Source organism: Lathyrus oleraceus, chromosome 2, assembly GCF_024323335.1.
Source record: "Lathyrus oleraceus cultivar Zhongwan6 chromosome 2, CAAS_Psat_ZW6_1.0, whole genome shotgun sequence".
Classification (NCBI taxonomy): Eukaryota; Viridiplantae; Streptophyta; class Magnoliopsida; order Fabales; family Fabaceae; genus Lathyrus; species Lathyrus oleraceus.
In genome coordinates, this window is record NC_066580.1 from 460,681,099 (window position 1) to 460,705,469 (window position 24,371).

Consider the following 24,371-nt stretch of genomic DNA (forward strand, 5'->3'; position numbering starts at 1 on the left):
TCTTTGTTTTCGACAATTTCCTCTTACTAGGATTTCTGTCTCCTTGTACACAAATTGCCTGTTTATAGGCCTCTTTTCAAAATCAATACAACCCTCTTTCAAAAAAAAGATGCTTTTGTTTTTACTTTTCTGTTTTGGTTGCGTAAATGTCCATTGATTTAAATTTGAATTAATATGTGCATTTGAATATGACTGATGTTTACCAAAAATACATGCATAGAATAGCAATAGCAATTACTACCCGACTTCAGGATCAAGGAAAAGGTCTAATCATGCTTCCAATGAATCCGCTACCAATTCTCTTCCCCAGCAAGCCTTTTTTTTTTCCTCAGAAATTGGCAGTATTCCCCGGCACAGCCAGCTATTCCCCAACAGAGGTCGGCATCGCCAGACAGGCTGATCATCTCATCCATCTCCAGCCCGACTCTACTGAATATTTCCACCATCAGACAGAAATCAAGCATCCCCAGCCGAGAAAGGGTCATCGACACAAATGTCTCAAATCAGTAGATGGGGATTTATTTTCCCCAGTAGAGTCCCCAAGCAGAACTTCTCATACGCATAACTCATTCATTACATCCTTTCACAGCATACGCATGCATACAACATTCACATTTATTTTAGCATAACACGAAACATCTCATGCATCATGACATAGCATGAAGCTAACTTTTCTTTGCAGGTTATTTATCCTCCTGATATAGTCAAAATAAAAGGTTCATTCAGACAGACACCTTTATCAATCACATTCAAGATTCAGATACATATTTCAAATACAGTTCATGGGAACATTCATTCTGACAACACTTCGATATCCTCCTAACGATGGCATCTTTAAGCCCATCCCAGACATTTATTGCAAGTACAACATATACAGGTTATCAGATACAGCCTAACGTACGGTTCATTCTGATTCAGCCCAACATATGACTTCTTCAGCAACTCCAATGCGGTCTAACGTACGACCCATTTGGACCTTCAAATCCTCAGATGCTGCCTAGCGTACGGTACATTCAGGGGTGTAGTCTAGCGTACGACTACTTTCTTTTTCAGATGCAGCCTAACGGACGGCTCATTCTACAACTCGGATACGATCTAACGTACGATCCATTCTGAACTTCAACAACCCCAACGCGGTCTAACGTACGACCCGTTTGGATCTTACAACCCTCAGATGCTACCTAACGTACGGTACATTTCTGAAGTGTAGTCTGGCGTACGACTACCGCTTTCATCATCAGATGCGGCCTAACAGACGACTCATTCTGCGACGGTCTAACGTACGACCCGTTCGGATGTCCATCCCCTCAGATGCTACCTAACATACGGTACATTTCTGAAGTGTAGTCTAACGTACGATTACCCCTTTCATCATCAGATCCTACCTAACATACGGTACATTTCTGAAGTGTAGTCTAACGTACGACTACCCCTTTCGTCATCAGATTCAGCCTAACGTACAGCTCATTCTGCAACTTAGATACGATCTAGCGTATGGTCCATTCTGATCCTTTATCCCCAACAACATATGACACACTCCGACTCCCCAGCGAAGTCGGCAGCCTAATGGATGACTCATTATACGGTCTAACGTACGACCCAGTGTGGCACCCATGTCTTCAAATTGGCCTAATATACGGCGCGATCTAAAGCTTTCGTCATCAAACCTCCCGGATGGCATCTTTAAGCCCATCTCCATCAAGACCAACTGTCGATTCTCAAGTGCAAATTTTTGGGGCATTCTAGTGTTCAATAATCTTCCACCTCCAGACCACGAATGGCATACACGCCATCCTAACTCTCTCGGTTCAAGAATATTGAACATGGGCAGCTGTCATACCCCAAAAATTACCCATCATTTTTCCTAAAAAAAAAAAAAAAAAAAAAAAAAAAAAAAAAAAAAAAAAGAAAAAAAAAAAAAAAAAAAAAAAGAAAAAAAAAGAGAATTTTTTTTTTAATTAAATAATTAAAATAAATAAATAAATAAAATATAACAAATTATTATGGACTTGGGTCTCCCTCATTCCAAGCCCATTACCCACGAAATTAGTCTATAAATACTGAAGTTTCAGTAGGGGGAGTGAGACTTGGAGTTTACATTGGGAGATTTACTGGAGAAAGAAGGAAGAGAAGCAAAACACTCTGAGGTTTCCTTGGAACAAAACCTTGAGGAAAAAGAAAGAGAGAGAACAGAGAAGGACGGATAGAAACTTTGGCATAGGAACCCTGCCTACCCGGAGAATTCAGAGTAAAGAAACCCTGAAGGCAGCCCATCTGCACCGAAGCCATCGCCGTCCAATTCCCGCTGCCTAACTTATTCCGATACTACAAGTGGTCAATCCCTTCAACCTTGAATTGGCAAACAGGTTTGCGTATCTCTATTGTTTATACTTTCAATTGGCCATATCTACATATATAATGCATCATGATTAAATGTTGATATATAATTTGCTTTCGTATGGGAATTTAAATATGTCTGAATACCCTGAATGTTTGACCATGTTATTCCTGTGATAAAATGCCATAAAATTCAAAGTTCCTAACATGGGGCTGTTTTCAAATTCAAAATCCGTGGCCTTCGCTAGGCGAGGCAGAGGCGAACGAGACAGTACCTGATTCTTCTAGTCTGTTTTTTTTATGTTTTTATCATAGCCATGCATTATTTATCCTATCCTATTTATTGTTGTGATATTTCTCCGGTGTAATCTTCGATTGCACCCTGATTTGGTGTTCTGACATGTTTCTTTTTTTTGAGTTTCGTAAAGGTTCACATATCCCAGGAAAAGGTTATTGGCTAGGTATTCCACTTTATTTGTGGGATACCCTTGTGGAGTTTCACCCTAAATTAATTTTTTAATGTATTAATTTCTAATGTATTAATTTTTTAATATATTATTTTTAATAATTTTAATGTGGAGTTTCATCCTAATTATATAATTAATTGTAAAACTTTGCCTTTGAATAAGTGATCTTGGACCTCTCTTTGTTGCCTTACGATTACGATATTACGGTCATGTCCCGCGAACGTGGGGATACCCTTAGCAAAGACCCTTCGGTTAAATCATCATAAAATAAATTATAGTCCCTCGGATGTTGCCTTCGAATATACAACTTTGTCCCTCGATGACCCTCCGATGTTGCCTACGGTTAAAAGATGATAGTCCCTTCGAATGCTAAGGTATCCTCATAACTGTTGCCTTCAATGACCAATCGATGACCCTACGATGACCCTTTTACATCCAAAGGATAAAACTACTTATTTCTCAATAATAAGGACAGTTTTACCCTCATAAGGATAGGAAATACTCATAAGACCTTGGGTCGGTATAACTCTTAATTGCTGGCTCACAACCTAAAACATTTTTTTCACACCTCACACCTTTCAAAATACCTTCAGAAAATCACCACTTGGTATACATTCATACTAGAATCATTACCGAGTTATATTTTTCTAAACAATTTTCGAAACTAAACGAGATAATCACTTTGTATACATTCATACAAGAATCATTACAAAGTTAAATTCTCTTTTCAAAACAATTTTTCTAAACAATTCACAAACACTTTTTTTTTAGACAAAAATAATATAAGTGATCGAGCAATTAAGAGCCCATGGATAACCATGGATACAAAGGGTGCTAACACCTTCCCTTTGTATAATGTACCTCCCGAACCCAAAATCTAAATTAAGGTTTTTCCTGTTCTTTTCCACCTTTCCTTATTGGATAAAAGAAAAGTCGGTGGCGACTCTTGCTAACCGCGACATTGCGATAAAAAACACAAAAAGTCCAGTTCACCGTATGACACCATCTATCATTCTGAGTCGTCTGAGGGCCCAAATGTTCATGAGAAGATGGATGCGATGAATGACCAATTTCTTGAACTCCGCAAGAAATTGAAGACCCTTCGAGGAAAGGATTTATTCGGCAAGTCTGCTGCCGAGTTGTGTTTGGTTCCCGGTGTGAAAATTCCTGTCAAGTTCAAGGTCCCAGACTTTGAGAAATACAAGGGGAACACCTGCCCTCTCAGCCACCTGGTTATGTATGCCAGGAAAATGTCTACTCAAACGGATAATGATCAGTTGCTCATTCATTATTTCCAGGACAGTTTGTCTGGTGCTGCACTGCGATGGTATATAAGTTTGGACAGTGCAAACATCCGTTCCTTCAATGATCTTGGCGAAGCCTTCGTCAAGCAATACAAATACAATATGGATATGGCTCCCGATCGGGATCAGCTCAGGGCCATGTCCCAGAAGGACAAAGAGACATTTAAAGAGTACGCCCAGAGGTGGCGAGAGCTGGCAGCTCAGATTACTCCTCCGCTGGAAGAGAAGGAAATGACCAAGATCTTTCTGAAGACCTTGAGTTCATTTTATTACGAGCGGATGATTGCTAGCGCTCCTTCTGATTTCACTGAGATGGTGAACATGGGGATGCGACTAGAGGAAGGAGTCCGTGAAGGACGTCTGACTAAGGATGAAGGCTCTTCTAGAAAGCGATATGGGGCGTTTGTGAAGAAGAAAGATGGAGAGGCACATGCTGTGCAATCCCATATCAAACCCAGAAGACCCTCCGTGAGGAGGAAGCCTGTGCGTTCAGCCAACAACCAGCACCAGATGGCTCACATAGCACCTGTTTTCAGAGATAACCAGCAATATCATCATCAGCACAACAATAATCAACAACAATCTTAACAGTATCAACAACAGCATCGTCCTCAACAGCAGGCTTACCAGCCTCGCAACAACAGTAATCAAGCTAGTACGAGTTATGAAAGGAAGAAGATCACTTTCGATCCGATTCCGATGTCATACGCAGAGCTGTATCCCTCTTTGGTAGAGCGGAAATTGATTACTCCAAAAGACCCGCCAGCTATACCGGTCAACCCTCAGTGGTGGTATAAGCCTGATTTGCACTGTGTCTATCATTCGGGTGCTCCGGGCCACGATGTAGAGAACTGCTTTCAGCTGAAGACTAAGGTTCAAGACCTTATGAGATGCGACATTTTGAGCTTTGAGGACGCAGGTCCTAATGTTAAAAAGAACCCATTACCCGAGCATGGGAAGTCTGTTAATATGGTCCAGGGTTGCCCTGGCAAATACAAGGTCAAATATGTTAGCCATATTCGACAGTCATTGGTTGAGCTGCATCGTCTATTGTGTGATTACAGTCATCTGGAGCATGACCATGACAAATGTCGTATCTGCTCTATCAATCGTTTGGGCTGTCGCCAAGTGCGTAAAGATCTGCAAGAATTGCTGGACGATGGGACCATCGAGATCCTTCAGAACAGAAATGTTGACGAAGATGAACCAGAGGTTAATGTGATTTCTCCGGTGTTCAGGATCCCTGAGCCTGTTGTCATTCGATATGATGGTAGCAAGCAGAAGGTTTCTCCTTCCTTGATTATCAAGCCTGCCGGCCCTGTGCCTTATTCTTCTGATAAAGTAATTCCATTCCGCTATAGTGCTGTTGCTGTTGAAGATGGGAAAGAAGTGCCCTTGCCTTCTCCATCCGTTGTGAATATAGCTGATGTGAGCAGATTGACCCGTAGTGGTCGCGTGTTTTCAGCGCCGAAGCCTCAGGCTAGAGCTGACTTTGTTGAGCGTCCGGTTGGGAATGCGGTTAATCCTCCGAACCCGGCACCTGTTGCTAAACCCTCCTCTGTACAAAAGACTCCTACTTCTTTTGTTGGCCCTAGTGGCATTGTGAATGAAGACTGTGATGAGATGCTGAAGCTCATCAAGAAGAGTGAGTACAACGTTGTAGACCAGCTTCTACAAACGCCGTCCAAAATCTCCGTGTTATCATTGCTTCTGAATTCAGAACCCCATAGAGAGGCTCTGCAGAAAGTTTTGGACTTGGCTTATGTTGATCATGATGTCACTATAGAACAGTTTGACAGCATTGTTGCAAACATTACTGCTTGTAACAATTTGAGTTTCTGTGACTCTGATCTCCCTGAGGAGGGAAGAGACCACAACATGGCTTTACATATATCCATGAATTGCAAGAACAACGCCATGTCCAATGTGCTGGTGGACACTGGGTCATCTTTGAATGTATTGCCGAAATCCACTCTCTCCCGATTGTCGTATCAAGGACCTCCCATGAGGCAGAGTGGAGTTGTTGTAAAAGCTTTTGATGGGTCGCAAAAGACTGTGATTGGGGAAGTTGATCTCCCAATCAAGATAGGACCAAGTGATTTCCAAGTTACCTTTCAGGTTATGGATATCCACCCATCTTATAGCTGTCTCCTTGGTAGACCATGGATTCACGAGGCTGGCGCCGTGACATCCACCCTACACCAGAAGCTGAAATTTGTTAAGAACAAGAAACTGGTTGTGGTAGGGGGAGAAAAGGCTCTCCTGGTTAGCCACTTGTCTTCTTTCTCATACATTGATGCTGAGGATGAAGTTGGAACGCCTTTCCAAGCTTTATCTATAGCCGAGCCTGTTGAGAAGAGAACTCCTTCATTTGCTTCCTATCGTGATGCGAAATTGGCCATTGAATGTGGTGCAGTTGCTGGTCTAGGAAAAATGATCGAGCTTGAAGACAATAAGTCCCGGGCTGGCATTGGCTATTCTTCTGGGGTCTTCAACGACAAAGGGCTGTTCAAGAGTGGAGGTTTCATCCACGTCGGTCAAGACGAGGAAGCTGCTGCTATTCTGGAAGAAGATGCAGAGGATACTGACAATTTTGTCATCCCTGGAGGGATCTGCCACAATTGGGTCGCTGTAGATGTTCCTACAGTCATTCATAGATCAGAGTAATGATTCACTTTGTTTAAAAATCCTTCTCCCATGCCAAAAGGAGAAGTGATGACATTGTTGGCAACATTTATACAATGATATTTCATTCAATAAATTCATGTTAAACATTTGTTTTTCCAATTGTTTTCACTTTTTGCTTTTTGCATGAAATTGGTGATCACAAAAAAAACCCTAAAAACAAGAATAAAAGCAATCTTTTCATCTGCATAATGATTGCCTTGTTTGATTTCTAAAAAGCTTTTCATATCCAAAATCATTATGCAGGTTGATTCTTAAACCCATTGAACATAATGATCCAACGCCATCTCCCAATTTTGAATTCCCTGTATTCGAAGCAGAGGAAGATGATGTTGAAGGGATTCCTGATGAGATTACCCGTCTTCTTGAGCACGAAAAGAAGATCATTTAGCCGCATCTTGAGAATCTGGAAACAGTCAACTTGGGGTCTGAGGATTGTGTTCGTGAAGTCAAGATTGGGGCACTCCTTGAAGAGTCTGTCAAGAAGGGGTTGATCAGTTTGCTACGAGAATATTCCGACATCTTCGCTTGGTCATATGAAGACATGCCGGGTCTAGATACAAATATTGTGCAACATTTCCTGCCTCTGAAGCCTGAGTGCGTGCCTGTGAAGCAGAAGCTCAGAAGAACTCATCCCGACATGGCAGTGAAGATCAAGGAGGAAGTTCAAAAGCAAATTGATGCGGGGTTTCTGGTGACTTCCACATATCCTCAATGGGTGACCAATATTGTGCCCGTGCCTAAGAAAGACGGAAAAGTCCGTATGTGTGTTGATTACAGAGATTTGAATAAGGCTAGTCCGAAAGATGATTTCCCTCTACCACACATTGATATGTTGGTAGACAATACAGCCAAATTCAAAGTCTTCTCGTTTATGGACGGATTTTCCGGATATAATCAAATCAAGATGGCACCCGAGGATATGGAGAAGACAACATTCATCACACCTTGGGGAACATTCTGTTATCGAGTGATGCCCTTCGGTTTGAAGAACGCCGGAGCCACGTATCAACGAGCTATGACTACCTTGTTTCATGATATGATGCACAAGGAGATTGAGGTCTACGTTGATGATATGATTGCTAAGTCACGAACGGAAGTTGAACATGTAGAGCATTTGTTGAAGCTTTTTCAGCGTTTGAGGAAGTTCAAGCTTCGTCTGAATCCCAACAAATGTACATTTGGAGTCCGTTCTGGCAAGTTATTGGGCTTTATTGTCAGCGAAAGAGGTATTGAGGTTGATCCTGCAAAGGTCAAAGCAATACGAGAGATGCCCGCGCCCAAAACTGAGAAGCAAGTCTGAGGTTTTCTTGGCCGCTTGAACTACATTTCCAGATTTATATCCCACATGACTGCCACATGTGCGCCGATATTCAAGCTCCTCTAGAAAGATCAATCTCATGATTGGATCGAGGATTGCCAGAAAGCTTTCGACAGTATCAAAGAGTATCTGTCTGAACCTCCGATCTTGTCTCCGCCTGTAGAAGGAAGACCCCTGATCATGTATCTGACAGTTCTTGAAGACTCGATGGGTTGTGTACTCGGTCAGCAAGACGAATCAGGAAAGAAAGAATCTGCTATCTACTGCCTGAGTAAGAAGTTCACCGATTGTGAGTCTCGATACTCTATGCTTGAGAAGACGTGCTGTGCTTTGGCTTGGGCTGCTAAGCGTTTACGCCAGTACATGATAAATCATGCAACTTGGTTGATATCTAGAATGGATCCAATCAAGTACATCTTTGAGAAGCCTGCTTTAACCGGGAGGGTTGCCCGTTGGCAGATGTTGTTATCTGAGTATGATATCGAGTATCGAGCTCAGAAAGCTATCAAAGGTAGTATTTTGGCTGACCACTTGGCACATCAACCGATTGAAGATCATCAGTCTGTTCAGTATGACTTCCTAGACGAGGAGATTTTGTATTTGAAAATGAAAGATTGTGACGAGCCTACACTCGATGAAGGGCCAGAGCCTGGTTCCAGATGGAGTATGGTATTTGATGGCGCTGTAAATCAGTATGGAAATGGAATTGGGGCAGTAATCATTACTCCTCAGGGCACACATATTCCTTTTACAGCAAGGCTAACTTTCAAATGCACGAATAATATGGCTGAGTACGAAGCCTGCATTATGGGATTAGAAGAGTGCATTGATCTAAGGATCAAACACATCGATGTTTATGGTGATTCGGCCCTCGTTGTCAATCAGATCAAGGGTGAATGGGAAACGAATCAACCTAGTCTCATTCCATACAGAGATTATGCGAGGAGGATTTCAACTTTCTTTACTGAAGTTGATTTCCATCATATCCCTCGAGATGATAATCGGATGGCAGATGCACTTGCTACGCTTGCTTCAATGATTGTGGTCAAATATTGGAATGAAGTTCCCAACATTACTGTGATGCGCTTGGACAGACCAACTCACGTGTTTGCAGTTGAAGAAGTGAATGATGACAAGCCTTGGTATTATGACATCAAATGTTTCCTCCAGAACCAGGTTTATCCGCCTGGGGCATCTGTGAAAGATAGGAAAACTCTGAGAAGGTTGTCAGGCAGTTTCTACCTCAGTGGTGAAGTGCTTTACAAGAGAAATTTTGACATGGTTCTGCTCAGATGCGTGGATAGACACGAAGCAGACCTGTTGATGACTGAGGTCCATGAGGGTTCATTTGGTACTCATTCCAATGGACATGCCATGGCTAGAAAGATGTTGAGAGCAGGTTACTATTGGCTGACAATTGAGTCTGACTGCTGCAAATACGTGAAGAAATGCCACAAGTGTCAGATTTACGCGGACAAGATTCATATTCCTCCGACACTTCTGAATGTGATTTCATCACCATGGCCTTTCTCTATGTGGGGAATTGACATGATTGGCATGATTGAATCGAAAGCGTCCAACGGACACAGGTTTATTCTCGTAGCAATTGACTACTTCACCAAATGGGTTGAAGCGGCGTCGTATGCGAATGTGACCAGGAAGGTGGTCGTAAAGTTTGTCAAGAATCAGCTGATATGCCGTTATGGTGTGCCCGATAAGATCATTACTGATAATGGATCTAACTTGAACAAAAAAAAATGATGGAAGAGCTGTGCAGTGAGTTCAAGATTGCACACCATAACTCCTCTCCTTACAGACCCAAGATGAATGGGGCTGTTGAAGCTGCTAACAAGAATATCAAGAAGATTATCCAAAAGGTGACAGTCACGTACAAAGATTGGCATGAGATGCTACCATTTGCTTTGCATGGATATCGTACATCTGTCCGCACTTCAACAGGGGCAACCCCTTTTTCTCTTGTTTACGGCATGGAGGCTGTTCTCCCAGTAGAGGTGGAGATCCCATCAATGAGAGTCTTGATGGAAGCCAAGTTGACTGATGCTGAATGGATCCAGAGTCGTTACGACCAGCTGAATCTGATTGAAGAGAAGAGATTGACTGCCATGTGCCATGGTCAGTTATATCAGCAGAGAATGAAGAAAGCATTCGATAAGAAGGTCAAGCCTCGTGTGTTCCGAGAAGGTGACCTTGTGCTCAAGAAAGTCTTGTCTTTCGTGCCCGATTCCAGGGGCAAGTGGACTCCAAACTACGAGGGTCCATATGTTGTCAAGCGAGCCTTTTCAGGCGGTGCTTTGATGCTCACAACTATGGATGGGGAGGATTTCACTCGTCCTGTAAATTCAGATGCAGTCAAGAAATACTTTGGCTAAAAAAAACAGAATAGCTCGCTAAGTTGAAAACCCGAAAGGGCGGCTTAGGCAAAAATGAGCGTCTCGGTGGATTGAAAAACCGAAAGGGCGATCCAGGAAAAAGTTAGAGACATAAAAAAAAGTATATTTGCATCCCGCTAGATTGAGTACCTCACCCTGGGGCAATCTAGGCAAAAATTAGGGATTTGGCAAGTAACTGCATCCTGACAAGACTGTGTTCTACATCTGTCATCCGCCAGAGATTCTCGATTCGTCGTCAACTAAAGCTTCGAATACATCGAATTCGGAATTGGTGGAGAAATGGTCATTATGTTCAATGTAGCCCTTTCCAATATATATCACCAATTTCAAACTTGTACAGATCTATGGAGTCTTGCCATTTGCAGACTACCATTCCATCAAATAAATTTGAGCTTTTAGCCAATTATTCGCACTCTTATTTGTTTCTACTCAACAAATGTTTTGCATGTTTTAATTGATAAAATATCATTGTTTTCAAAATAAACAAATCTTTCACAAATCGTTCTTAAACAAAGTGAACATTCACGATGATCAAAGATACTTAGGAGATCTGCAGTGCTCTCCCAAGGGTGGTTTGATTCCCAACAGGGTAAGACATTTGTTCATATCTCGAGATAACTGTATCTTTTTCCTGTAGAACCTTTGTATGGTTTCTCCTCAGCGAGGTTGCTCAGTGCAGTGTTGGTTGAAGTTGTTCAGCCTCATTTCCCCGGCAGAACATCATTCTTCCTCCAAGCCTCTACTAGCCCTATTGTGGTTTTCATCCCCAGTAGAGTGCTGTTTTAGCCCTATTGTCGTTTTCATCCCCAATAGAGTTCTGTTTGAACACTTTTATGGGTCAGTCCCGAGCAGAGTGTTTGTTGGAGACTTCAACTTTCCTCTCCAGCATTTTTCTCTCCCCGGCATGGGTGTTTTTCTTTGGAAGATTCGGTATTTAGTGGATTGACATCCCAGTACTTCGTCATTTCCTTGGATAGATCCCTAGCGGAGTTGTTGGCCTGATGAACTTCATCTACGCTATCTATCCCCATCAGAGATATGGTTGCTTCCTGGCATCTCTAATCCCTAGCGTGAGTTGCTGTTGTGGCGTTTCTGCACGTACATTGAACTCTTTTCTCCGGTTGTGACTGACGATCCCTCCGGAAACCTCTTGAGGCCTTCCTCCCCTGCAGAGATTTGGTGATCTCCTGATACTTCTGATCCCCAGTAGAGTGGCTTGTGTGGCAGGACCTACTTGTGTGATCTTTTCTCCCTCAGATGGGTCTTCCCCAGTGAAGTTGCTTGGAATTGCTTTCGTGGCAGTTCTTGCCTGTGCAGCGAGCTCTCTTTCCCAGCTGAGACTGATGATCCATCCTTGCAGATGATTTCGTTGTCTTTAATCCTGACAGATTGGATGTTCTCCGACGATCCTGGCTTTCTCCTTCGAGATGTAGTACTGGGCGTTTGATTCCTGGACCTGTTTGTGTTAGACATGTCTGTTTTGTCAGCATTCATCAAACATAAATCAAGCATATTCATGCATACTTTCAACATTCAGATATTCATGTTGCATCTCTTACCATATATCTTTTGATTGTTGTCTCCTGCTAAGTGGTGATATAGATCTCCCCAGTAGATCTCCCCAAGCAGATGTCGGGTGCCTAATCTCTCAATATAGAGTCAACCCCTTAAGCAGAAAGTGTCTGTCCTTTCCTTCTGCATTTCCCCACTGAGTTATATCCTCATGGATGACGGTTGTTTCCGTTCCCTCCCAACACACATAACGGGATGGATTTTCCCTTTTGAGTTATATCCTCATTAGGATGAGTCTTGATTCAGTTTGCCTTTTAGTTCGATCCTAAATTGGCCTTTTGTGACTGTCTCTTGTGCTTCCCTGTGGTATAAATGAATAGTTGTTTACTAACCGGCACTCATTCATCTTATCCTCAGTGGAACTCGTGGCTTTCTGCCTACAAACCGGCAGTCGTAAGTCCTATCTGTGTGGTTTACTACCTACTAACCGGTAGTTATAAATCCTACTTCTATCCCCTAGCAGAGGTAACCTTTGTGGTTCATTCTGGTTGACGGCGGATTTTGTGGTCTTCTGCCTACTAACCAGTGGTTGTAGATCCTATTTTCTCACTTTGTTCCTCAGCAAAATCTTTGGTCTTCTACCCACCACCTCGGTAGTTGTAAACCCTATTTTGTCTCCTTGCAGAGTTGACCTTGTTGTTCATCCCAACCGATGACAGTTACTTTTTCGTGGTTTTCTGCCTACTAACCGGTAGATGTAATCCCCTATTTGTGGTTATCATTATCCAGTTTTTGGTATTGATATTCCTTTCCCTTTTGGATATTTGCTTTGATTAAGCAATTTTATCCCTAGCGGGTCTTCCCCTTCCTTGTGGATAATTGCTCCGAGTAAGCCATTTTATCCTCAGCAGGTCCTCTTTCATTCACCGTTTGTCGGTAATGTTTGTTGTCCCTTTTGATTGGTCATCATTACATACCTAGTTTGATATTCCGATGCCTTTCTTTTCGGTTGATTTGTCCTTTAACAACCTACAACCCGGTTATGGATAATCTTCCATGCGAGTATATTATCTACGTTTTGGCGGCTATAGATAATATATCTCATGCACTCTTTGGTCGAAGCCTTTTGTGTTTCCCCAGTCGAGTAAGATTCGTTGTCCCTTTGCGGAATCAAATATTCATCCCTTTGTTCTGATGATTGCTTTGCTTGCAATTTATCCCCAGTGAGTCATCTCTCGTCTACCCTTTTGTTGTTGGTAACGATTGTTTCTCTTTTCGGTTGATTTATCCTTGTTCCAACCTACAACCCGGTTATGGATAATCTTCCATGCGAGTATATTATCTATGTTTTGATGGCTATAGATAATATATCTCATACGCTCTTCAGTCGAAGTCTCGTCCTTCCCAGTTGAGTAAGATTCGTATTCCTTGTGGAATCGAATGTCCATCCTTTAAACAAGTCTGCTTTTCTAGCTTTCTTCAGGATGATGAGTGTTTTGGAACACAAACCAATTCACGTTTTCGGATGATTTATCCTTGTTCTAACCTACAACCCGATTATGGATAATCTTCCATGCGAGTGTATTATCTACGTTTTGACGGCTATAGATAATATATCTCATGCACTCTTTGGTTGAATCCTTTGTTTGTTTCCCCAACTGAGTAAGATTCGCATTCTTTACAGAATCGAATGTCCATCCTATAAACAAGTCTGCTTTTCCAGCTTTCTTCAGGATGATGAGTGTTTTGGAACACACACCAATTCACGCCTTGGTCGGTCACCTGTTATATGCCTACAACCCGGTATCCTTGGTGTTCCTTCCTGTCTGCTCCTTATTATGACCTTGGTCCCCTGCGGAGTCAGATTTTCCTGAGTCGAAATATACCTTTTTCAGGTCTTCCTCAGATGATTTGGTCGATTGATATCTCTCACCCGTACACAGGTCTTAGATATTCATTCTTCCCGAGCTTGTTACTCACTAACCGGTAACATCTCATCCTTTTGCTTCCCCTTGAGAGTCTTTGTTAGATTTCCCCAGCGGAGTTGTTGTTGTGATTCGCTTTTTGCTGTATTGGCATAACTCCCCAATACATGCATTTTCCCGACAGAGTTGTCTTGTCAGCTCTTTCCCCAGTCTGAGTCCGGATTTTCATCCGAAGTATCCTTTGTGGATAGTCTTGCTGTGTTGGCGTATTTCCCAACACACGCATCTTTGAGTCAGCTTGAGTCTTTCCATCGAATGTGTTTCCCTTTGAAACTCTTTTCCCCAGTGTCAGTCTTTTACTCCCCAGTAAGGTCTCCAGTTTTAAGTCGTGTCCTGCTCACGCGTTCTTTTTCTTTTTCTTATCCCCATAAGAGTCCCGTCAGAGTCTCTGTTTCATTAGGAAGTGCATTACTCCTATGGATTTTCAAATTTCTCCTGATTTTTTTTCTTTTCTTCTTTGTGGACCTATATTTCCCCACAGAGTTTGTTTGATTTGCATTCATACATTTGCATCATGAGGTCTCTTAGGGACCAAAATTTGTCTCATTATTGTTATTTAAGCCCATTCTACCGCGTCGAGACGAAGATTTTAACCTTCATTTCTCCGGCTAGAATGACCTTAAATAGGGGCATCTGTAAGACCCAATTTTTGACCCTAAGATCCCTCATGGCATCATAACACTGCATTGCATCAGCCTCAAGGATCATTGGACACCTTGCTTCCTTCCCTGTGGGTGGGATCTTTTCGAGAGTGATTCTATATCACCAAGCATTTGCTTGCATTTGTATATCACTGTTTTTCTTTTAATCACTAACCAAAATGTACAAAAATATGTCATTAACCTTTGTTACTTGCAGCTTAAGCAGTCAACAGGTCAAGGCATATCAAGTGAATCTTTTGTGCAAGAGATGAGGTTTTCATTGAGATATGGATCATTTGATCATTTTATTGAGCTTATATGAGTTATGGTTCCATTTTGAAGAAAATTTCCCAAGTGGTTGAGGCTCAAGTTCATCAGAACATTTTCAGGTCATCTAAGGACCAATGCAAGTCAACTGAAAGTCAACTGAAGGCTTTGAGTGTGAGAATTGAATTTCTTCATCCCATTCATGTTCAAACAAGGCTTATTCATCATGTCAAGCATCTATATTGAAGAATTTGAAGCCAGTGTAAAAGTTTCCAAAAATGGAAAGTGACCTATAATTTCAAGTTTCTAAAAATAGCAAGTTTTTGGACCAAATTCAACTTAACTTTCCAACATCAAATAAGCTTCAAATGAATTTTTGTCCAACATGAAAGTTGAATATCTTTCTCTCCCATTTCCAAAAAGTCCAAGATCATGAGCATCTGATGAGTGGTTGAGAAGTTATGGTCAAATGATTGCCAAGTGTGCATAGAACTTCAACAAGCCTTAACTTTTGATCCAAAACTCCAATTTGAGCCACTCTTTTTGCAAAATGATCCTTATGACATATATTTTCCAAATCTATCATTGCATTGCATGAAATTTCATCACATGACCATTTGCTCATGCATGAACATTTTGGAGGGAAAGTTGGAAATTTAAATTTGGTGCATCATATGAATAAAATACCAATCCAATTATGTGCATGAGATGATTTAAAGTGAATTTGAGCATTCATATGGTACTGTTCACGTGTGCCTTCACCATGCATAGGTGTTTTACTAATTTTGCCATGCACCTCATTTTTTATTAATCTTCCATTAACCATTGCTAATTACATTTTCAGCATGATTAACACATAGTATAAAGCCTTAATCATAACAGAATGGTTGATGCTTGACTCATTCTAGATCTAGATTCAAGTTCCCTCCATTTTTGCTCTCATCTCAAACTTCAAAATTCTCCACATAACATAACAATTTTCTTGCATATTCTGGATTATTGAGTGTGATTGATGAAGATTCAAGCCTTGATTTGAAGAACTCGAGCCAAGATCAAGCACATCAAGCTCAAGAATATGAAGATGGAAGTTGAAAATTGATCAAGATCTAAGCCATTTCAAGCTTCAATTCATACATAAAGCTTCAAGTCATCAATATAGGAGTGAATCTGTTTCGTTTGAGCACTTGAATCGCTTGTTTCCTCATTCTGCTCTTCAAGAGGTTGGAAATTCGAACCTCTTAATTCTCCTTTTTATGTGCATAGACTTGTAGAGCTTTCCATGCTGAGAATTCTGATATAAATTTCATGAAAAATGGATGAATATTGGTTGAGTTATGTTGATTTGAAGTTTGTGTGTTAAAAATGTTTTCAATCGATTTACATTATCCATGGACTTTTAGACTTAATTAATGTTGGATTCGTGTTGTACATGAGATGAGCTTTCCAATGATGTATGATATGCATGATTCTGGAATTTTTTTGGATGAAGTTACTGTAGCGCTGCCGGACTAATGAGGAAGACGGTGGAAACCACCGTCAACCTCCATGCATGAATAGTCCTAGGGTTTCTCTGGTTCAGCCTTTGAATTTTACTGTGCGCGCGCCCATAGCCAATGCTTCGCCTGTTCGATCCCGTGTGAATGCATTTGATTTTCCAATTGTTATTTCCTCACATAGCCAAAAGACTGTGTTTTGATGCTTGAGTGCGCCTGTAGCTTGGACCTCCCTTCGATTCCTGGCTACAGCATTTGCATTTTTTGCCAACGCCTTATTTTAATGTGACCTGTGTTTGATCCATGCTGATGTAGTTTCCAATTTCATATTCATTTCATATTATTTCCATGCTTCACATTTATTTTCATTTTATTCATTCAAATTCAAAAAATCATAATAAATAGCATGTTGATCCAATTAAATCCAAATTTTTTCCTACATGATCAGTTGAATGTCTATTGTTTTGTGGTGTTGATTTTATGATTTTATCATTTCTGTATTTCTAATGGTGTTGGATTATTTGAACATGTATGCAAATGTACCATGCTTCATTCAATTGATTGTGAAATGCTTATTAATTGTCCAATTGATATGAAATTTGGTATGCTGATTCCCAACATGTTGCATGATTTTTTAGGCTTGGTTGTGCATTTTTATCATTTTCCATCTCTGTTTTGGGCATATGGATGTATGGTGTGACAATGTGTGTCACACAATTTGATGTCATACTTGTTCATTTTCATATACATGTCAATTGAGCTTTTCTGATTACAATTTTTAGCATGATCCTGGTGTTTAACATGTTGTGTACACATAAAAAATTTCATGATTGTTTGATTCATTTCTGTTTTAATATGGAATTTTCATTCTTGGTGACCAATTGTGTGCTTTGTAATTGCCTTTTCCATATCTTGCTCATGTAATGACTTTGCTTAATGCTTTAGACTTGGTACTTTTTAGGACATGTTCTTACTTGATTAAATATGCTTCATGTTGAATATTGGTTGCTGTTTTGACTTTTTGCTTCACCTTTGACCCTAGTCCTTGCACTAGTGGTTTGTACTCACTTTTTGAGCTTTGCATTTCAGGTTCAAGCAATTAGTTCTAATGGATGATGTGATCTCCTTGCTTGAGATGCAATTTACTTGGTTTAACTAACCTTTGTTGTGTTATAGGTCCTTTGGTGGTGAACTCACTTGATTGATTGCCCTTTAGGACTTGCTTTGTATACATATTGGAAACCACTGTTGTTGACTGTTTGGTTGTTTGTCTGAATATCCTACTGATTGTTTAGCTTTTCATACAGGTACCTTAGCCGCTTAAGCTCATTACTTGAGCTTTGCTTTGCTTGTGGTTGGTTTACCACTTAGGTAACCTCTCTAACTTCATGTAGTCTGGAAGCCCTGTCGTTTCTTTTGGCAGGCATCTGGCTGAAGTCCTCCTTAAGAGGCAATGTCTGTGATTGTTTATGTTTGTGCCATGTACTTCAAGTCCTCCTAAGTGAAGAGGCAATTGGCAGATAAAAGGGATTTGCAATCAATCCCCTGCTATTCAGTTTGAGTCTTTCATTATGCTCGCACTACGTGCTGATGCATTTGAATAAACACCCAAGATCTTTTATAGAGTCAGTCATGTGGAATAGAGTTCCTCATTCTGGACTCCCACACCTTCTTTGATTCAAGCTCACCCGGGCCAGGGTTAAGAGCTATGAGGTCTAATCCTCATTTTCCATGTCATCTGCTCACCCTGACGGTCAATGTCAGTGGTTAAGAGCCTGAACACCCATAACAGTATTGGCTTGTTTGTCAAGGTTGATATGACCCCTTGACTAAAGCCCAACTTTGATTGAGCCTCTTGCTTGTGTATAGAGTGTGCTAATTGATTGCTTTGATTGCTTGTGTTTGCTTTTGCATATTGCTTTTGCATATTATTTTGCATATTGTTTTTTTTTGCACTTGTTATTTGCTTTGTTTGAGGAGTCAGGTGTAAGACCATTGATTGGCTATTTGTGTCCTGTTCCTTTTGGGGAGCTGGATATAAGACCATTGATTGGCACTCCATTTCCTGTGTTTATTTTGTTTTGAGGAGTTAGAGATAAGACCATTTATTGGCACTCCATTTCCTATTTTGTTTCTCTTGTGGAGTTAGATGTAAGACCATTGATTGGCTATCTGTTTCCTGCTTTGTCTCTTTTGTGGAGTTAGATGTAAGACCATTGATTGGCTATCTGTTTCCCATGTTGCTTTGTGGAGTTGGATGTAAGACCATTTATTGGCACTCCGTTTCCCATTTGTTTTCGGAGTTGGATGTAAGACCATTGATTGGCTATCTGTTTCCCATGTTGCTTTGTGGAGTTGGACGTAAGACCATTTATTGGCACTCTGTTTCCTATTTGTTTTCGGAGTTGGATGTAAGACCATTGATTGGCAATCCATTTCCAGTTTTGTTGCTCCTTTGAGCTTGCTTATTTGCTTTTTGCTTTGTGTTTCCTGATTCTAAAGGAACTTACTTGGATCATTCCTATGATCTTGAGAAAGCAACTCCTATTTGTGGCTTTGTCCCATAACCCTTTTGTGCTTAACCTTGAACCTTGTTTTCATTCTTAACCCAAACCAGAAAACTATTGTGCAAACATTTTCACTCGTTTTTCAAAACTAGAAACCTATGCCATATGCCTTTGATTTTCAAAAATCTCATTTCCTAATACTCATTGCAAATGAACTCTAATTCGAACTTTGACTTCATTTTGTGAATAATTTTCATTGGTTAATTCAACCCACTCAATTGATTTTTGTGGCCCTTGTCCACTTCTTAATCAAGTTTTCATACATTAGCCGTAGATCTGAATTATCTTAGTGGTTGATGTAAATCTCACAGCATCCTTAGTGATCGAATCGTAAGTCTTCCATACTGATAACAGGGTTAACCCCTCTAGTATGTCGAAGCTATTCTCACATGGTGGATTGTTGGTTCAGGTCGAGTGTTCTCCCTTTGATAATGAAAGACCTTAAGGCTTTTGATTAAAATCAATCCACTCACTTTTTGGAAATCTTTTAGCCGAACTACGGCGTTTTGATCCTTATCTTTCATGAAAAGGTACGTAGGCAATGGGTTCATCCATCCAAACACAAAAATAATAAACTTGTACATTCTTTTCTCACCTCTTCCCTCATGTTTGCACAATAAATATTTTCATAAACAATACTTTTTACAACAAGTTGTGAAAAGGGTTCCCTAGGAGTACCTAGGATGCATTGGATGCCTAACACCTTCCCTTTGCATAATTATCCCCTTACCCAGATCTCTGTACCCCTTTTTATTAGTTTTCTCTGTAAAACTTCTTAGGCTTTTGTTCGCTTTCTAGCCATTCCTTTGGATAAATAGAAGTACGGTGGCGACTCTATCTTGTATGCTTTGCTTTTGATTTAGTCAATAAATCTAAAGGTAATGAATACACCGCTACACTCATCATTATATATCAATGGTCAGGGGAATTCAATATGTCACTCTCATAATACCTAACTTGTTTTTAGTGTGAATAATGGATACTAATTCATGCCCCCCTTATGATTCTTATTGGTCTTTTGTTAAGAGAATCTTGAGATGTTTAAGTGGCACTATCACACAAGGCTTACTTTTCACTTCCACTTTATTATCACAAAAGTTCTCTCTAAGGGCCTATAGTGACTTAGACTGAGTGAGAAATCTAGATGATCGTAAGTCAACCTCAGGATCCTACATCTTTTTTAGCCAAAACCTCATGTCATGGAGCTCCAAGAAGAAAACTATTATCTCTAGATAAAACGCCGAGGCTTAATATTGTGCTTTGGCTCACACAAACTCATAACTTGTTTGGGTTGAATCTCTTCTCAATGAACTTGTCGTGCCATTCCACCCTCTTACTCTTCTTTGTGATAATCTTAGTGCAATGCTCTTATCATACAACACAATTCTTCATGCAAGGACAAAGCAAATTGAGCTTGAGATCCACTTTTTTCGATAGTTATAGAAAAGAGAATAAAGATCTTGACATGTTAATTGTTACCTAGTATGTCACATGTGTGTGTACATTGTTTATGCGTTGTTTCTTCTAATGTATGTTTGTTGGTGTGCATAAAATGGCTGGAAGAAATGACCGAGTGATTGTTTATGCTTTGGAATTGGTGGCTTAGGCGATGCAAGGTCAGCATAATCAGGATGGGTGATGAGTTATGTGGATTATAGAAGTTTTAGAGAAACAATATGCCAACCTTCAAGGGCATATATGATTAGGAGGGTGCATAGACATGGCTAAGAGAGATTGAGAAGATCTTTCGAGTGATGACTTTCACTGAAGTTTAGAAGGTGTAGTTTGGTACTCGCATGTTATTTGAAGAGGCTGAAGACTATTGGAGGTTGTTGGTATTGAGATAACTTGGAATGTGTTCAGAGCTTATTTTTTGGAGAAGTACTTTCCTGAGGATGTGTGTAGTAAGAAGGAAATCGAATTCCTCGAGATCAGGAAGGGAAATATGACAGTTGTTGAGTATGTTGCTAAGTACAAAATGTCAGTGAAACTTTGTCCACGCTATAATGGTGTTGTTGCTAAGGGGTCAAAGTGTATCAACTTTAAAACAAACTATGTCCCGAGATCAAAAAAGGTTTTGGGTATCAAGAGATTCACTGATTTCCTATGTTGGTGAATAGATGTAGGATATATGATGAGGATAATAGAGCTCGTTATCGTGGGAAATCGTATAATGCTCTAGCTGACAAAGGGAAGTTGAGGGTTTCAGATGAGAAAAGACCAAGTGAGGGATAAATTCCTGCTTCTGTCAAGTGCTTTAAGTGTGGTGTCGCAGGTTATCATGCCAACGACTGCTAGAGATGTGAGAAGAGATGCTTCAAGTTTGGAAAGACTGGACATCTTATTGTTGATTGTAAGAGTAATAGAATGACTTGCTTTAACTGTGGGGAGCTAGGTCACATTAGCACTCATTGCTAGAAACTGAAGAAGGTTCAGTCTGGAGGTAAAGTTTTTTCTTTTACTAGGTCATAGACTACTAGCTCATACACATTGGTTCAATGTACATGTTTTATAAATGGTATTCCACTGATTGCTATTATTGACACGGGTGCAACTCATTATTTTATTTTTCTTGATTGTTCTAAGAGGTTGAATTTAAAGTTGTCTTCTAAGATTATGGGTATGGTTATTGATACCCCGACTAATGGTTCGGTGACTACATCATGGATGTGTTTGAATTGTTTATTGACTATCTATGGTAAGAGTTTTGTGATGGACTTAGTTTATCTACCATTGAATCAACTCGATGTTATCATTGGAATGAACTGGTTGCAGTTTAACCATGTTCATATCAACTATTTTGACAAGTCAGTGCCCTTTCCAGAGTTTGATACAAGTGATGAGTTATTTGTATCTGTAAAGAAAATGGATGACTTCATGAAGGGTGATTCTAAGGTGTTTATGATACTAGCTTCCATGAAGGCGGAAAGCAAAGCTACGATTGGTGAACTACCTGTGGTGTGCAATTTTCCAAAAGTGTTTCCAGATGATATCCGTGAATTTCCATCGGAGTGCAGGGTTGAGTTTACCATAGACTTAGTGTAACACCTGAAACCTCGTAACAAATAAATCATAAAATTACTCGAGCATTGAACATAATGCACATGTTTAGGATGTCACTCATCATAAAATGACACTTGTCCTAAATAAGGTAAAACATTCTAATACACCTGTCATCGCATGTCACCTTCACTTAGGGTATCATCGCAGCGGAAATAATCAAATAAGCATGCTTCACAATAATTAAGTCTCAATAAAATACCTTATTTAAATTAAAACAATGTGGAAAAAAATCTCCATAAAAACATATAATGAAATAACGTTCCCGACCCCGATGTTACAGAATTAGAGCAAGACTTCTAACCAAACTAAATGAAGTAACTCCATGAGCTAACTTCCACTTACATCAACAAACTCTAATCTTGAGTATTTGCAAGATGTCCATTATGGACAACATCAAATAAACGGGATGGGAAATAATAAACCAATATAAATTGTATAAAGAATGCTAAGGTAGGAAATACATAACAAACACGCATTCATTACACATCCATCAATAACATGTTCTCACACCCAAATTATGACAATATTTATATATTCACATCCAATCAACAACATGTTCTCACACTCAAATCATGACAACATTTATATATCTACATCCAATCAACAATGTCATGAACAATTAACTACATATGCAATCATGTATGCGAATGTACTCCACAACTGACTCATTATGCATGCGGTACCGTTCATGAACACTTAGGTTCATCTCGCTCCTGATCCCCACCATATGACAAGAGCACACCAAATCCTTACCATCACCATAGGTAATGCTTCACTGATTTCCCCCTTAAACCAGCTACCCGCTTCTGATCCCCAACATAGGACCAGAGAACACCAAAGATCGTTACCATCACCATAGGTAACGATTCACTAATTCTTCACTAGAACTAGCTACTCGCTCCCGATCCATCCCACTGGACCAGAGCAAACCAAAACTGGACCAAAGTCCGTACACCATGATGCATGACTCTCACAACAGTGAATTATCACTAAAAGAGTCACCATGCACATCTCATCATTTATGCACAAAATGATTCATCATATGTAACAAATAATCAATCTTGCAACATCAATACACAATAACAAACTGCAGCAACTCACCCAAATCAACATCATATGCATTCACTCATGTTACTTTATCAAAACAACAACACATCATCGTATAAACATAACGATTCACTAACTGATCATACAAGTAAGCACAAACATCCCTAAAGTAGGTAAATCATTTCAACTCAAACATTTCACCAAGAAATACCATGAGGTAGCTCCACATGTTAGCTTCCCAACACTTCAAATGAAGTCTCATTTGGACTTACGAAATGAAATTTACGGCCAAAATCGTCGGGCAGTGCAACAGAAGACAAAATAGGCATTTTGCCAGTTTAAAATGGACTCTAAATGCGTATGTATTGATACATATTGTTGTTTTCCTTAAAAAAGACTTTATTCTGTTGGTTTGGAGTCGACTCCAAACACGTATTAGTCGACTCCAATTGTTGTTTTGCCTAAAAACCAATTTTTCACGCCCATGGACGGCCTTTTACTACTATGAAACTATCCAAACACTTCTTAACACAAAAATAACTTATTTCAAACATCTATTTGTCATACCCAAAAATTTGCCCGTTAATCTTGCAAGACATTTTTCAAGGCACTCCAACTCATTTTTCAAGACGTTGATCTTAAAAGAACAAAGACCCAGCACACAGGTGGCCAAATCCAGCAAATGACTTAAAATGGCTTGCTCGCTAGGCGAGCAAAATCCTTCGCCTAGCGAACTCTTCGCTGCACCACTCGCCTAGCGAAGCTTGCGAATACCAGAAATTTTGGGCTTCATTCTGAGCCCATCAGGTCACAAAAAAACTATTATAAATACCAAGACCTCATTCAGAAAAGGGAAAAAAGGTAGACAGAGGACAGACGGACAAAAACCCTAGCAAGAAAATACAAACACAGACAGAAAACCCTGGAGGCTAACCAAGAGAATTCAGAGCAACCCTAAAGGAAACCCTGAAGGAAACTCATCTGCACAAAGGTTACCTCCGCCCAACTCAACCCGACACCAATCCTAAGAGTGATCTGCCAATTCAACGTTGCAATTCAATTGCAAATAGGTTTGCACTACCACTACCGCTTTATGCTCCCAATTTACATGTGACATTATGGTTGAATTTATAAATATATCTTAGGTTTTGTATGTGGATTTAAGTATGCACGGATGTCTTGAATGTTTAACCATGTAATTTCTGTAATGGATGCCATAGGGTTTGGAGCTTGCTGAAATCGTACTGTTATTAGACTCAAAACCCGCAGCC

General features: G+C 40.2%; 1 protein-coding gene across 1 annotated transcript; it reads left to right on the forward strand.

The window, feature by feature from the left end:
* The first annotated feature begins 21,606 nt into the window (after window positions 1–21,606).
* LOC127123730 (uncharacterized) lies at window positions 21,607–22,035 on the forward strand. Its single transcript, XM_051053929.1, has one exon. It carries the CDS (start codon window positions 21,607–21,609, stop codon window positions 22,033–22,035), a length of 429 nt encoding a protein of 142 aa, XP_050909886.1.
* Window positions 22,036–24,371: the final 2,336 nt, after the last annotated feature.

Bases quoted from the DNA above. Each gene is read 5' to 3' on its own strand.
- LOC127123730 (XM_051053929.1), top strand. From the start codon at position 21,607: ATGGGTATGGTTATTGATACCCCGACTAATGGTTCGGTGACTACATCA.